The sequence below is a fragment of the Stegastes partitus genome, unplaced genomic scaffold (genome assembly GCF_000690725.1).
Source record: "Stegastes partitus isolate 25-593 unplaced genomic scaffold, Stegastes_partitus-1.0.2 Scaffold1040, whole genome shotgun sequence".
In the NCBI taxonomy this organism is placed as follows: domain Eukaryota; kingdom Metazoa; phylum Chordata; class Actinopteri; family Pomacentridae; genus Stegastes; species Stegastes partitus.
The window spans coordinates 135,551-151,831 of record NW_007578771.1 but is presented as its reverse complement, the minus strand read 5'-3'; the positions used below and the strand labels follow the sequence as shown (position 1 = coordinate 151,831).

General features: G+C 41.2%; 1 protein-coding gene across 1 annotated transcript; it reads left to right on the top strand.

Moving 5' to 3' along the window:
- The first annotated feature begins 3,218 nt into the window (after window positions 1-3,218).
- On the top strand, window positions 3,219-15,505 carry hepacam2 (HEPACAM family member 2). Its single transcript, XM_008295361.1, has 9 exons — window positions 3,219-3,329; window positions 7,670-8,026; window positions 8,111-8,398; window positions 11,549-11,839; window positions 13,052-13,177; window positions 13,524-13,545; window positions 13,650-13,684; window positions 14,455-14,528; window positions 14,626-15,505. The coding sequence occupies exons 1-9, from the start codon at window positions 3,272-3,274 to the stop codon at window positions 14,734-14,736; spliced, it is 1,362 nt and encodes a 453-aa protein (XP_008293583.1). The 5' UTR covers window positions 3,219-3,271; the 3' UTR covers window positions 14,737-15,505.
- Window positions 15,506-16,281: the final 776 nt, after the last annotated feature.

Sequence of the window (16,281 nt, the reverse complement as noted above, 5' to 3'; positions counted from 1 at the left end):
ACGACACGGCTATATTTAAGTTATTTTTACCACAGCAAGCTGAGAAATGAATATGTATAGGAGCCTACAGTGTGTAGCAGTAGACCAGTGACACCCTATGTGGCCCCACTGTAACGACTGCACACACACACACACACACAAACACACACAGACACACACACACACGTGGGCCAATAGTGTGGCCTTGATGTGGGCTGGTGTGCTGTGTCTGCTCTGAGCGTCTGCAGCTGGAGGCCAAGGCTGCTAGAAGAGAGGAGGAATGAAGGAGAAAAGGGTGGAAAACAGAAGATCTTATTGGTGGGGAGAACGCACGATTTGGCGTGAGAGAGCAAAAGAGGGTGTGATTCGTTAACTAGCAAAATTAGTTCGGAGAAGAATATGGAGACCAATGTGATCGGAGTCTTGACGGAGCGCTATGAGGCTGCAGGAGGGGTAGAGTTGTGGTGAAATGTGGCAGACATGGGCCGCGAGGTTGAAAATGGAAAATGTGACGTGATTTAGCGCAGCAAGAGGGCCCCCATTTGAGGCTGTGTGGGTGTGTGAGCGTGGGTGTGTCACTCAGCTGCTGTGTCCTGGTTTTTTTTGGGAAAGGTGGTCCAAAAAAAAAAAAAAAAAAGGCCACATCAGGCCACACTGTTGTGCATCTGCATCGATTCTCATCGGAACAAACCGGATCAAAGACAGAAGCAGAGTTAAGGGTTTCCCTCACTGAGCACTCTCTGCCGTGAGTGGATGTCCTCACTGCAGCCGTCCAGGACATCTTTGTGTTCGATTTTGACTGGTATGTCATTATCTTGACCCTTGTAACCCTGCAGCTCTTAGATCAAGGGTGGGTCTACTTTTCTAACTCATCACTCACCAGGCAGGAGTGTGTCAAGTCAAAAGGTCAGGGTGTCAACCCAAACATCCTGAGCCAGTCATTAGGTAAGCTCTGCTTGTTTCTCAACATCCCCTTGTCTTATGACAGTATGTTCTTCTGTGTTTAATGAAAAATACAAATCACCGAACATGCAGTCTTAAATGGAGGGACATCTCTTGCAGGGTTAATATACAATAAAACGACCCAAACTATCATCAGGAAGAGGAATCAGATAATAGTGATGTGTTCTATTGTTGCTGTCTGTGTAGCTAGAAAATGTTCATAAATTAAAACTGCTCTCAACAACAGTTTTCAACTTTCCAACACTGTAGTTTTGGACAATTTGACTGCTTTTAAAAAAATGAGTTAATTAGCTTCAGGAAAAAATGAATATATGGCAAAGGAACCCTTCGATTAAAGAACACGTCATTCAGAGATATGTCGATTTTAGAGTAGACAGCCTTTTATCCTTAGTATGACCATATGTGACAGAGATAAAGACTAATGTGAAGTAATTTCCAACCTGGGATGACATGGGCTACTGAGATAAATTGTAATATGATGGGGAAAAAAAGACTGAAAAAATAAATAAAAACTTGTCTGGTACTCATGTTCTTGTTTGTTTGTTTGTTTGTTTCCCCACTTTTTTTTTTTTTTACTGTCTCTTATTGTGGAAGAACGTGTAGGTAGACCTCCTCAGGCCTTTAAGAATTATTTTGTTTTATTTTTTAAAAAAGGGAACAAGTTTGAAACGCAGCTTGTGTTGTACGGTCGTGGGTAAACATTGTTTCAGTCGAATAAGATTGGGAAGCATTTCCACGGAATCATGCAAAGCTAGAGAGCCACTGCAAATAGTTAAAGGTAAAATATAACTAAAATATAAAAAGGCATGAATTTGATCTGAAGCCCATTTTAAAGTGCAGCGTTGTTCATTTTCGCAGCTGTTGACCGACCTTATCCAGTAGATGATGCACTGACTCCATCTAAAGGCGAAAAGGAACCTTACAGCTTCTGTGGAAAACAGAGGCGGGGAGGAGAAATCAGAAATGCAACTTCAAGCATCAAAAAATACATCAACAAATAAATAAAATTTAATTAAGATCATTTAACTGAGGTCATTTAGGCTGCATTATTTATTTATTTTTTTTTAAAATCTAAGTAAAATCTGTAAAATGTGGACCAAAAACAGTTTTCCAGAGGTCTAAGAAATGATTCCATGTCAAATTTGGTGTTATTATCTAATCATTGTCCTTGGTTTTCCCAGTAAACAAACATCCCTCGACAGAGTTCCTGACAGCAGAAGAAAATAATCAGCTTCCTTAATGGTACCATCGCCAAACGAGGCACTGATTTACGCAGCTTACAATGGCCTAATTCATTCGCTGCGCTGTTCAGTCCCAAGTTAACCACATCCTTTCAGAAGATGGGCATGTAGGAAAAAAAAAAAAAATCTCCTCTGCACAAATCACCGAGGGGGCATTTTAGTGTTTGGCTTGTGACTGTTTTTAATCTGTTGTTTTCGAGAGATCTTCTCTAATGTATTGTCAAATAAGTTTGACTGGGTGTAGTTTAATTTCTTTTCTTTTTTTTAAATAGTCAAAAGAGATGCTTCCCTGGAGCTATCATTTCACCAACGTTTGCAGTGAGGCGTCTACAGCAGAAACAAACTAATTCCACACCAATCTCCTCATAGGAAAACTCATTTAAAAAACCTTATTCCCTGAGAGTAAAACACACACATTGCTTAAGGCACAAACTTTGACAAACAACTTCTGTTGAGGAATCTTTTTTTTTTCCCTCCACAGTGTCTCCCTGGGGGTTGCAAACCGATAACATACATCTCTCTGATATCAAGAAGAGTCTTCATCCTAAAGGCGTTTCACCTCCCGGTATCTTCCTGGAGTTACAAAATCACTCCAGACAGAATAACTGATTGCTGACCGCTGTGTCCTCTGAAAGCTGCGTAACTTAACAAAAACGAGCGGTTAAAAGCTTTGTTTCAAACCCTGAGGGGGCTGACTGAAGCAGCAGACAGCTGGTGCATTATAATGTGAAGAATCCGCTCTGCTCTCAACTATCCTTTTACAGTTTAACATCTCAGTTTCTCTGAAACCCTCGGCCTCGGGGCAGCTCTGTGTCTGCGCTGAGGACCAACACTGTGTCGTCCCCCCTGCCAGGTGGACCTCTTCTTACTCCCGGTGTCACATGGGAGGAGCCTGTAGCTGCATGTAGGAAAGCAAGCTCCTCTTATTTCCCTGGCAAATGTTGTCACCACAACCAGTCACATTTCTCTCCTCCTCCTCCCCCTCCTCCTCCGTTCTCTTCCACTCCTCTCCTCCTTCCTACATCCCTCACTCCCTGCTCGCCCGTCACAAGTCCCACATATCCCCCCCCAGAGGATAAGAAGATGCCATGGAGGCCACAGGAAGACCAGCGCTGTACGTCTGCTCCGTTCTGCTCATCCTAACAGGTGAGCGGGTCGCCAGTGTTTGTGTTGGTGGTTGCAGTTGCTGTGGTTGCTGTGTTTGCTGGGTTGGTGTACAGGCAGAACTGAGCTGTGAGTTTAGGGAAGTTTTTCTTTTGTTTTTTTTTTTCTTTTGTGGTGGTGCACAGAAGCAAAATGTTCAACTTGTGAAATCCTTTGTGTTTGAGGGGGTTTGAGTCAGGGAAGCAGTAAAGCAACTGGGTTGAGAAATTAAAAAGGAAAATAGACGTTTGTTGGCACAAGAAGTCAATTTAAGGGCAATCATGATGGATTTAAAAAAAAAAGTAAAGCTTGGCATCTTGATAATAGCTGGTCGTGAGATCTTTAACCCTATTGAGGACTTTCATGTTGCCATACGTAGAAGGTCTTTCGGGGTCCATTGGACCCCAAGAAAGAATACGTGCAAAATATTTGTTGGTGTTCATTATAGACTTTTATACTATGGTAAATACATTTTCTGATAAGTTGACGTATTTTTGGATCCAAATGCATGACAAATATTCCTCTTTTTATATTAAAAAAAAAAATCTTCAAAACTAAAAAAAACAATACCTGTCACTTAAACCAAATGGTCTGGGGTCCAAAAGACCCCAAAAGTCCTGAATAGGGTCTCATCCCCTCAGTCTTGAACTGTCTGCCTTAGTTTTCTTTGGCATGTCCTTTCTATAGTCATCGCTGCGTGACTTTACAGAAGTAGATTTTTCTTCTATTGTTGGCCACAAATAAACATGTAAACACAGGCTGGGTGGAAAGAAGAAGTGACCCAGGCCACATCTCTGTGACTCAGAGATAAGAGACACGTACTTCTCACATGACAACATCCACCTAACAGAAAAGTTCCCTCAAAAAAAAAAACATGGACTCTCCGCTGCTTTGATGTTTGTATCATCAACCTTCCTTTAAGCAGCGCTATTTGTCTTATCTGAAACGGGACAGAAGATGGTGGCGCTCAGGACACGCGCCCTGTGACTTTATTTAGTATCCAAACACCTTGGATATGTGTGAGGGTGATAAGAGGCAGGTGGGTCTCCACATGTAAGCTGTTTGCATGTGTGTGTGTGTGTGTGGCCACTAGACGAAGATATCCACTCACCTCGAAGCCCATTGTGGCTGTAATCTCCTCTGTATCACCACAACAATATCCACGCTGTTTGGGGACAACAGTGAAGGAGCGGGCTGGCCACACTCCTCCTCGTTCTGCCTTTTCACCGGATCTCAGCTGGTGTAAACACAGGCACACTCCAGTTAATGACAACACACATAGAAACTGGCCTGCGGGCTTGGAAGAGTGTGGCAGGAGTGTCTGCGCCACATGTATTATTTAGGACATAACACCAGGCGCACAATTGATCTATTGTGATGAGCGATGTGGGCAGCAGTCAACAGAGACCTGGCTGACACCAGCTGGATGTCAGGAAGGAGGAAATATGGACCGGCCCGAGGGCAGGGCACGGGAGAGGGTGACCAAGAGAGAAAAGGCTGAGAGATGTGAGGCTTTAGAAGGAGAAACCTGAGTTTTCAAATCAAATTTTATCGTACAAGTTGCAATACACTTCAATAAATTTGATTGCTTTGCTCGTTTTTGTAGATCCAAAGTTAAAACCATTAAAATTACTAGTAAAAAAAAAGAAGTGAAATGACAACCGTCACGTCATTTAGCGCTGAAGCGGAGAAAGAGGACATACTGCAGGCAGAAGTGATACAAAGCGACCCAAGCAGGAGAAAAGGGGAAGCTGAAAGAGATTACTATGGACAAAAAGTGTGAGGTTTTGTGAGTTTGTTTCACAGTAGCGCTGCCTACTCACATGCTGCTGCTTAACTCAACCTGGCATCCGAACAAACTTCACCGTTTCTCTTAACTTTTCAACTTTAAACTGTCGATGAGCGCGCAGGAGGTCGTAGCTCAGGAGAAAAACGCACTTCAGAGAGATTGAGAAAGATCTGGCAATTAATTAGTGACCCAACACTGATAACTCTTCCTGTTCTTTGTGTTTTCTTTCCTCCAAGTTGTCTGTTTTGTGGCTGTAACCAGCGAACAAACTGCCCCGGCAACCGGCCACCAGCTCAAACAGACAGCAAGTTGTAGTTACTGCAGTCATGATCAAAGAGAAAGGCTTCATCCTTGTCTGACAACAATGGCACTCTGTGGTGAGCTGGGTCAATATTAACTCACTACCGTTAAAGGACCTAGACAAATCTGAAGACAAGGATACTGATTATACGATTAGTCAGTCAAAGCAGAACCGGCCTCTTATTTTAAATATAACGTTTGTGTTTCATTATCATATTGCCACTTTCGTAATATAAAATATAGTTTCGTAATATGATGAAACATGTTTTTTTTTTCTATGTAAAACCAAAATAATGTAGTTTATCATCTAGCACAAATATGCCAAAATCAGTTTTATCATAAGTTTTAGTTAAAAATTGCTCAATTTTCTACATTTGAGGTACAAAATTCTGCAAACCGATAACACAACACAATATTATTGCAACAATTCAAGTTGAGAAATGATAATAATTGATTAATATCAATATCAATGCCATCATTTTCAATATAAACTGAACAGATATTCAATGTTGCCATCCTGTTGTGGTGGTACAAAAGTCATTTCCTTGTCTCCGCTCAGATTAGACTAATACATCAGAATGTAGTGCATGCTTGGTATATCAGTGCATCACATATTGCTAACAACAGAAGAAAAAGCATGCTTAAAGTGATCTCCTGTAGTGGAAAACAAAAAGAGTGTTATCACTGACTCTGCAGATACACTAGTCTTGTTTTGGCTCAGTCACAACAGTGTAATGTCCAGATGCAGACAGCAGATGCTTATGTTAAAAAAACGACTGTATTTTGCCTCCCAGCACCAGACAGAGTTAGTATTTAACAGCTACAGTCTAGATATTTCCCTCAGAGATCAAAAACAGACAACTGTTGCTCCAAATCTGGTGGATTTGAAGTCAGTGTTGTGTGTGCAGCTTTCTGTTCGGCCTCCAAGTGTCCAGAAAAGACATTTATTGCACTTTTAAATGTCAGATATTAGTTTGTCAGCACCATCTAGTCATTTGTGTCATGAACTACAAGAGGGTGGAGCTTTTGTTCTTTCTTTCTTTTATTCAAAAAAATACTTCTGTGTTTTCTGAAACTGCACGACGACCTTCTTACCTGCACGAACTGCTGACTCATCTTCTTCACATTCTTCAGTATAGATTTTGCCTGAGTGTAAACTACAGGAGAGCCAGATGGAACTTGGAGGGGGGGTTCTCTAAAATACTGACAGTATGCTATTTTTTCCACGCATTTCTATTTTTCTGTATCTTTTTCATCATGGATCGTGCATAAAATGAGGTTCTTACTGATGTATGATTCATGCATGAGTCATGGCTAATTCGTTTTCCTAAAGGTACCGGTGTGCACGCTGTTCTTGCCGTCACCATCGAAGCGTGGTGGCACAACATCATAGATTCACAAACCTCGATTTGAAGATTATAAACAAGCTTTCCTGGTGCCAACTGTGAAATAGAAGAACAAACCGTGCTGCTGAAAAATATAATGACACATAAAGGCAAAGTCAAATGCTTTGTAAATGTTGCATCTGTTGTTTCTGATGACAAAAAGTGAAAAAGTGGGATCTGGTTGTGAAAGACTTAACACACATGTACTTTGTCACGGAAAAATGGTGAAATTAAAAGATGAAATTCAGCAATATTGGGTAAATCTTGGTATAGGCATCAATCCATCCAACCATCCATCCATCCATCCAACCATTATCTATACACCGCTTAAGCCTCACTAGGGTCGCTGGGGGCTGGAGTTTATCCCGGCCGACTTAGGGCGAAGGCAAGGGACACCCTGGACAGGTCACCAGTCCATCAAAGGGCTACACTTAGAGACAGACAACCAAGCACACTCACATTCACACCTACAGACAATTTAGAATCACCAATTAATCTCAACATGTTTTCAGACTGTGGGAGGAAGCCAGAGAACCCGGAGAGAACCCATGCTGCACAGGGAGAACATGCAAACTCCATGCAGAAAGATCCAGGTGTCCTCACCGGTAACGGTGCTAACCACCGAGCCACCCTGCAGCCCATCCTGAACTTCAGATTCTATTAAATTCCAGGGAGAAATGAATACTGAGATTACTCACTTGAACAGATGTTGTACAGTCCCAAAGCACCCTGAGTGTTTTCTCTAGAAATAATCCCATGATTCTGAACCACTAAGGGACAATACACACTTTCTGAAACAAGCTTTACATCAGGAACAATGTGTTCTGTATGAATGCTGATGTCTTGTTTCCTTCTCCTTTTGTCTCCAGAGGTCAGCTCTGATTTCATTCACATCCCTGTGCTGGTCCATCACGGCATCGAGGGGAAACCCCTGCTGCTGCCTGTGGAGACTCACTCTTCGCTGGACGAAGCCGAAATCCAGGGAACTTGGTCCCATACCAGGCCAAGCGGCACCAGGACCACGCTGGTCACGTTTACCAAAGAAGCCTACATCACCAACATGATGTTCCGCAACCACCTCCACTTCAAAGCACCCAATGTTTCTCTGCTAATCCAGAAACTAAACCCGGACGACGAAGGGGACTATCACCTGAGCCTCAACATAAAGTTTCATAACAAAACTGGACTGGTTATCGAGGAGAAGACTGTTCATGTGACAGTAGACGGTGAGTTACATGTTCATCATATGTGATGTTTGCTGATGTGGTGACATTTTTATTTACAAGTGCTTTTTGGTTTTCTTCCTCCAGTCCCAGTGTCCACTCCGGTGCTTGACAAGAGCCCATCCAACGCAGTCGTGGAAGACAAGGCGAACGTCACTTGGACTTGTTCGGTTGAGCGAGGAACAAGAGTTGTGTTCCAGTGGCTCAGGGATAATGTCACGCTGACTCCCAGTGACAGATACCGCTTCTCCCAAGACAACTCGACACTGTTTATCAGCCCCGTAAGGAAAGAGGACAAGGGAACTTATCACTGTCTGGCCAGCAACCCAGTCAGTCAGGGCTGCCACAGCAGGGCCGTGGAACTCAACGTCTACTGTGAGTATCTGTCTCTCTTTCTAGTTCTCTCTCTTCTCCAAAACCACTTGAAAATGCAAGTCTCTGCAAGCATGCTGTTATCAGAGCTGGATGCTGACTCAGATCATCTGATAAAACAAAATGCTGCTGACGTTTCTCACATTTTTTTAATTGAAAGTCATATCAGCCCCAGGAAGCTGCACACGACGCCCAGGTGATAGTCAGATGTCGATGACAATCAGAGTCTGATGAGATCACATTTAGGATTACCTACCTGTTAGCTAAAATCCCTCACATGGCTGGATCATGCAGTTTTATTACTACAAAGTTGGGTTAGTTCAGTCCGTGATGTGAAGCTCTACTTATTTGATCGAGTTTTCCTTAAAAGAACATTTGGAAGTCTGTTCTAATGTATCACAAAGAACCCGTGTCAATAACCAAGCATGAAACACGTCGACTTTTGTGTTTTCTCTCTTGCACAAGTGTCCTGGAAGTAAACAGTCCTGCAGTATGTAAATTTCTTTGAGATCAGCCGACTTGCTTAAAGCTGGAAACACATGGCAGCCTTTGGGTGTTATTTGCATGGGAGCGGACTTATCTCACAGAGCTCCACTGTCCTCTCGTAAAGGGTGTAGATGCACCGATAAACTTTACCGATTTTGCGAGTTTGAGGTTAAACGGAAAAACCCGTCTACTGTGTAATCTTCCTGTGAATTACTTTGAATTTCACACAACGGATGATTCTGTACTGAAGGGACGTTTATCCTTCTCTTTTCCTAGTCAGTGTGTTTAAACACTGGCGTTAGTAACTTCAAATTGTCATCGCTGATGTTTGCATAGGCAGAACATGTTTGTGTTTCAACCTGCAGGACGTACTATCAGTTAAAATGTCACTTTCAGTTTTGCAGTGTTGCGTTTGTGTTCTAGCCAGAGTCTTGTTCTTCATGTCTGTTTCCAGTCTGACATGCATTTCATACTTATTATTACTGATTGACTACATTCCAACAACAGCATTCATAGACTAATTTACTTTATTTGCAACATGTTTCAGAGCTGCAGTGTTTGGTTTACTAGTGATATTATGATATTAATTCTAAACTAAAAGGCTTATCTGATCCAAATGTTCACTGTTTTCAAACATATTCATGTGTCCCCAGTGTATCTAGAGAAGCAGAAAATAAGAGAATAGTCCATCCCCCTGTTTCTCTGCTTCTTCATAGATTAGAAAGTGTGTTTCTGAATGAGCTGTTCAGGATTGCACCCTGTTGTGATGTCACAACAGGATAAGCCCCGCCCCCGGCTCCTTCTGCTCTGGCAACAGTTGTGGCCAAAAATGATGTTCCTATTCATTATTAATTTTCAAACACATTTTCTCACCTGTGAGGTCGTAGGAAATGCTTCCAGTTTGAAAGAGCGACAAGAGTTTCACCCAGGAGATTGTTTTTGGGTTGCTTGATAAACCATTATTCTTAGATTTATGTTTTGTTTTCACTCACTGTTTGGTTAGGTTTAGGAAAATATCCCATCGTTAACTACATATCAAAGGCTTGGTTCAGTTTAGGCATCAAAGCCACTTGGTTAGGTTTAGGAAAATACCACAGCCTGGGTTACGGTATGATTCTTTTCACAACATATTCAAAGCTCTGCCACCATTTTCTGGGTTACCAGGGTGACGAGTCGAGTCCAATCTAATTTATGACTGAAATGGAGCGCCAATAAAGTAGTAAAATAAATATCAAAGATGTGTTGATTTAAAACACATTTATGATACGTGGCAAACAATCAGGCAGAAAATATGTTTCCCACAAAATGTAACTGAGAATGAACTTTAACCGTACATATATGTCATTTTGGTGAGACTGGGTTGCCTCTGGCCTTTTCTTCGCTACTCACTAAACAGAATAAATGCAGAGCGAGGTTCGCCTGCGGCAACTCAGTTGGATTTAAGGCTACAGTCACTCAAACAGCGTGTTTGGAACAGGGCTAAAATCAGGAGTATCGTAGGCATGGTAGAGTGAACCATCTGTGCAGTAATTTGAGCTGAAAATTGAAATACAAATTCTGGGGACATGAGAGACTTTCATTAACTTGTTGAAAAGGGAATGCTATATGACACCTTTAACAGACATGAAACAGAGAATTTATCTACTACCTGGTTTAGAGATGCCGTCAGGGGATGCTACCATTGTCATAATGAAAAGGGGAAACATCTGTAGTCGTAATATAATCCTATGATATGATTTCTTGTAATTTAGCGTGAGTTTTATCCAACTTTCTAAACCCTGATAGCAGAGGTCACTTTTTTAGGCTAATTTTTTTTTACTGCAATATTAAATCTTGCACGTCTACAATCAGGCACAACAATGACTAAAGGTTAAATCATAAATGTCTTCTGTGCAATATACTGAAGCTATAAAGCCATAAAGTGTCTACAGGTGTTATCAATACTGGGAAAAAATTGGATATGTTTCCCGACATTCCACTAATGAGTAAGTTGAGAACTATCTGTAAGTCTTTGTGTCTTCTGGCTTGGATAAATGGTGTAGCATAGGTGATTTTTTAAAAAACAACAGCAGTCCTTTCAAACTCATCCGTGGGTTTTGATGTTCAGAAGGTTTAAACATTTAAGTATGGTGTTTCTGGCCGCAAGAAGACTAAATGAATCAGTCTGACATCTTGTAAGTAGGCTTGTTCTCTTTATAAAGGCTGCACTGATGCAGGTTCTAGCACTGGACAGCACAGAGTTTATTATGTAATAATTGTTTCGCTATGCAGGAAAAGATCTTACACAAATTCATACATATGCAGCAGTGAAATTCACCCACATAGTATTTGGAACAGTTCGCTTCATTTCACTGTGCTGGATAATCAAACTGTTTATGTTCAGTTATTATTACGTGCCGTATGCCAGCACACATTCAACGATGTCCCAGTCCAACCTCAGAGTTACACACACAGACGTCACTGATACCACTTACCGCCTCGTCTTACCTGTATTTATCTTTCTGCGTATCACACCTCACCTGACCTTAAGCTCACCTTGTTTGCCATGTTTGCCGCTCGCTGCCCCGTCACGCGTTACAACGAGACGGTTGATAAAAACAGTATTGACAAAACCACATCTCAGCAGCTAACCGTTGTGTTTCCCTGGCGCTCTACTGGAACATGCAGATGGCCCCTACAACCTGGAGGTGAACTCCGTCCAGGGCCTGCGGACAGGGCCTGTGTTCACCATCAACCCCGGAGAACTGGTCTTCTTCGAGTGCCAAGCTGACTCCAACCCACCCAACAGCTACGTCTGGATCCGAAACGCGACCCAGGTCATCACGGAGGGCCCGCGGCTGGAGGTGCGCTCCTACACGCTGGCCCAGACCGAAGACTACCTGTGCCGTGCCTTCAACAATGTGACGCAGAAGCAGAAAGAGGCCCAGTTCACTCTGGTGGTGGCCAGCTTCGGAACAGGTGGGTAGAGGGTGGAACGTGGCATGAGGGAGCAGAGCGTGGGCAGGTTTTGGGAATCCTCGAAGATAAACACTCTGTAAACGGTGCGTCATGCCAAAAAAGCAGAAGAGTTTGGTGAGCTTTGAGAGATAAACCTTGCCAATGATAAACAGTGAGCGGCTTTGGGAACAGTTGGGTAGATAAAATACTGGAGCTGGAGCGAGAAGTGAAAGCAGGTTCTGGATATGACATGAAAATATACATGGCTATTATGAAACTGAGGGTTTTTTATCTCTGTTGCTAGGTTCCTGTGCCTGCAGCCTGTATTAAAGTTCAGCGGCTGGGAAAGTAAACAGTGGATAACAGCTGTTGTGTTTGTTGACTAAGTTTTATAGCATGTGGAGTTTCAGTGTTGCTGAACGCGACGTTGATATGTTGTCTTGGCGATACCGAGAGAGGCACATTGATGATTACTGCTGATAGTGGCTATGATTTAAAACGCTGTTTAATGAGTCAACAGGAGTCGTGACAGTGTTCCTTTTTTAAAATTGATTTATTTTAACTGACATCAAAATCTCTTGTGAACCTTTAACACTGAATCTTCTACAGTTTTAACCTCTCCCCCCTATATAAAAAAAATGCAACTGGTGCTATTTTTGAATGGTTGCTATGCATATCAAATTTAGACTCATTTGTTTCAGTTGAGGATTTTCAGCGTTTACGGACACATTGGTATATTTATGTTGTATTTATTTACACTTTTGATGAGGTTGGAAGTACATTTTTTTTCAAACCTCGCTCAACCCCAGCGATAAGGATAAAGAGACTAATTGTGTGTCAAAATTCTGCCAAGGGTCTCGTATCCATGGCCTTGCAGTTTTGCAGCTGTTGCCGACTGAATTTAGAGATATTTTGTCATCCAGAATTAAAAAGAAGAAGAAGAAAAAAAAGCCTAGCACTTATAAGGGGTTGATAGGATTGATGCATCTGTCAGGATATTTTGGGGCAAAAGGAAAATCCAGAAAGTCACCAAACTCTATGGGATTCATCCTCAGAAGATCAGAAACACCTGTACAAAATTTTATATAAATCCAACCAACAGTGGCTGCAATATACTGCACTTTACTGCAAAGTTGTGCATCAACTGACTGCCATCCCTAGAAGCTTGTTGTTAGCTTTCCTAAACCGTCGTGTTCATATCATATCGTTCACATCTCTGCTGTTTATTAACAGGCAAAGAGAAGCACACCCAGGAAGGCAGCTCTGTGTCTCCGCTGGCAGCCATCACCGTCTGCTCTTTGTTTGTCATCGGCTGTATGCTGCTCTTCTTCCTCAGGAGGACCTGCCACCCTAAGAGAGGTTAGATTCTGTCTTGTTCTGCTGCTCTGACAAAAGTGGCTTTCTAGCGACAGCCCTTGTTAATAATCCCAGTGAGTTTAGTCTTGACAGTAAGCGCTGCGTTCTTGTCCATAGTTTTGAATCTGAGACTCTGAATAGCTGAGATGTGAATCTTTTTGTTTTCCTGGTGTGTGATAATCACTCGCTGCACCGAGCTGTCACATGTTGAAGATGATCAGAGATGTAAATAACTTGCAAATGTTAATCAAACTGAAGGTAACCGGGAAAAAGTAACTTCTGTACTTAGTAGGAAGTATTTCAAATTTTGACCTAATTCTTTCTTTCTCTGTTTCTCTGTCATCAACAGTCCTCCTGAGCATTTACAACAAGTAAGATCCATGAATATGAAATAAATGCAGACTTCGTCATCCAGCCTTTAATCTACATTTAAACTTGAATTAACAGGGTTTTTTTTTCCTTTTTTCTTTAACAGACCGTTTTCGGAGCAGAAACGACCACATCGTTCAGGTAAACTACTATTTGTTCACAGATGGTTTTACCTGCTTAGACCAATAAACGACGCAATTATTCAGTCATTGAGGACATAATAGAACATGCTCTCATATTAAATGCATGGCTGCAAGATTAAAAAATAAAAAATAAAAAAAATCATATTTATTGGTTTAGATGAAGCCTTTAAGTTTCAAACATTGTTTTGATCAGTTGGGTTGACATAGAGATGTTGGAAATGACATCAACTTTACATTGCGTGTAATTTTAAACTGACATTTCTGCTTTGATTTATTTGAAATCAAATTCACATTAAAGTAAATGATTTGAATTGGCTTTATATCTACACTTGTCTCCACCTTTATTTTAGGATTTCTAGTCCTTAAAAAAAATTTGAAATGCACATTTATACCACAAATCATGAGGCAATTATTCGTTTAAAACATATATATACAGTTCACTGATTGAGCATAATTTTAAGAGGTTTACAAAACTGAAAAACGCTGATGTAAATTGTTTGCCTATTATTTATTTATTGAGTCTATATATGCATCATATTTTCGAAGACTTTATCGCAGGAAGTACTGGATCCAGAGTTAAATCACTCAGTAAAACAGGTTTGAGATAGGAGGAAAGCAGAAACGCAAACAAAGTCAGGATAATTGGTTTCAGCTGAAAAGCAGCTCTTGGTTTTATGGCATCACGTTACTGTGAAGTCTGACAGAGAGTCTGACGCTCTTTCCTGTAATCTAAGTGTTGGACTGACATCAGATCATGTGTATCAGCAGGTCACGAAGATGCAACAGAAGACTTCGGCATCTACGAGTTCGTCTCCATACCCGGGAAAATGGAATCTGCACAGGTATGTAACGTGACAGAGATTCACAGACGGTGCAGCAAACTCTTGTTTCTTCTAAGATCTTTTGCGTTTTCACAGTTCTAATTTTCCTGTCCCTCAGGCGTCCTGCAGATCTCTGGCTCGCCTCGAGTCCATCCAGGACATACACACCACCATCTACGATGTGATCAGACACGTTCCTGAAACTCCCAGTCACAGTCTGCTGCAGTAACTGAGCTGAGAGTTGTTTCACTTGAAGACTTCTGTGTAGCTCCGTTCTCTTAAGTCTCTGTTTTCAAAGCCTCAAGCGTTGGTTTTGATGGCCCAGTTTTTGTCTTTTTGCACAGGGAGGAGGGAGACTGGTGTGAGTACACAACCTGATAGTGCACTGTTATTGTCGAGAGCTTGGGACAGATGTTAAATGTATTTTACTGACGTCATTGTGAGTTGAAAACGTATGTATGGCTCGATCTTTTTATGTGAAAGTATAAGTGAAGTTGAAACAATTTTGCTTTGTTCCATTTCAAAATGAAGATCACATTAAACCAAACGAGTTAGCTGTAGGCAGTTTTGGATCTTTTACACCTTTAAAGTCCTTCAATTCTAACACTTTGATTATTATTTAAAACACAGATTTAATTTAAAATATTAATTTAACATATCTAATTTAACATTCCCTGCTAAGAGAGTATGTTTTGTGAGAAGTGTTAAAATGAATGCATTTCCTTGTATGAAATATATTCAGGTTAATTGTAAATATTGTACATGGATTATCCTGCAGATTCTTTATACATATTATTCTATTTCTATGTTTTTCTCTAATCTATTTATTCTTATCCAAACTCTTAACCCTGTTTCCCCAAATGTAGCATTCTTCTCTGTTCTCTGATGGATGTATCGACAAGTTCAAACAACAAAAATGATTAATAATTCCAAAATTATTGTACAGTTTGCATTCACATGTTTGTTTTGTACTTTAATAAAGATATAACTGTTTACTATTCTGAGTCATTTTAAATATGCATTTGTAGCTCCCAACCAGACATCGTTAACGTGCTTAATTCTCAATCATATTTGCTTTTTTTTCTTTATAGATTCCTTTTTCATAGAATGGCAATGGTAGGCTTGAAATGAACACTTCGTCCTCTTTCACACATACCGATAAAAAAAATAAAAAATAGCTGAAGCCAGCAAAGCTGTCAGTTGTTCTGTTGCTTCACAGTCAGTCTTTGTCTGATGTCTTGGCTGTGATCTCTTTTCTCGCAAGAGTACGAGTTGTATTTATTGTCCCCAAATTGCTGCAGAGTGCCTGTTTCTCGCAGCCTGGCTGTATTGGTATGCTGTGTACCTGGCGTGATCCAGAGACAGGCAGCGACAGACGGATGGTTCAGCATGTGGCAGAGTGCCCTCCACCTGCTCCTGCTGACACCTTGTCACGAGTAGATAAAAATGTGTGTGTGCGCGCTTGCTTGCTTATGTGTGTGTGTGGAGGCAGAAAAGAGATATAAGCATGGAGAGAGTAGGCAAGAAACATGCTTTGTGTGGAAAATAGAGACTAAAATCTATATGCAATTTAAAAAAAAAAAAAAAAAAAGTCATTAGAGACTCCCGCTGTTAGTTTTGTGTTATTTTTGCCAACCTTGGAAAGTGACTCACTCACTTAGAGAGGAATAATGTGTTTCTGCTATGATGGAGCTTGTTATCTGTCCACTGCTGCATCTCACGCTGAGTGCCTCCATTCAATGTCATGCCACATGCTATAGCACAAAATATGTTC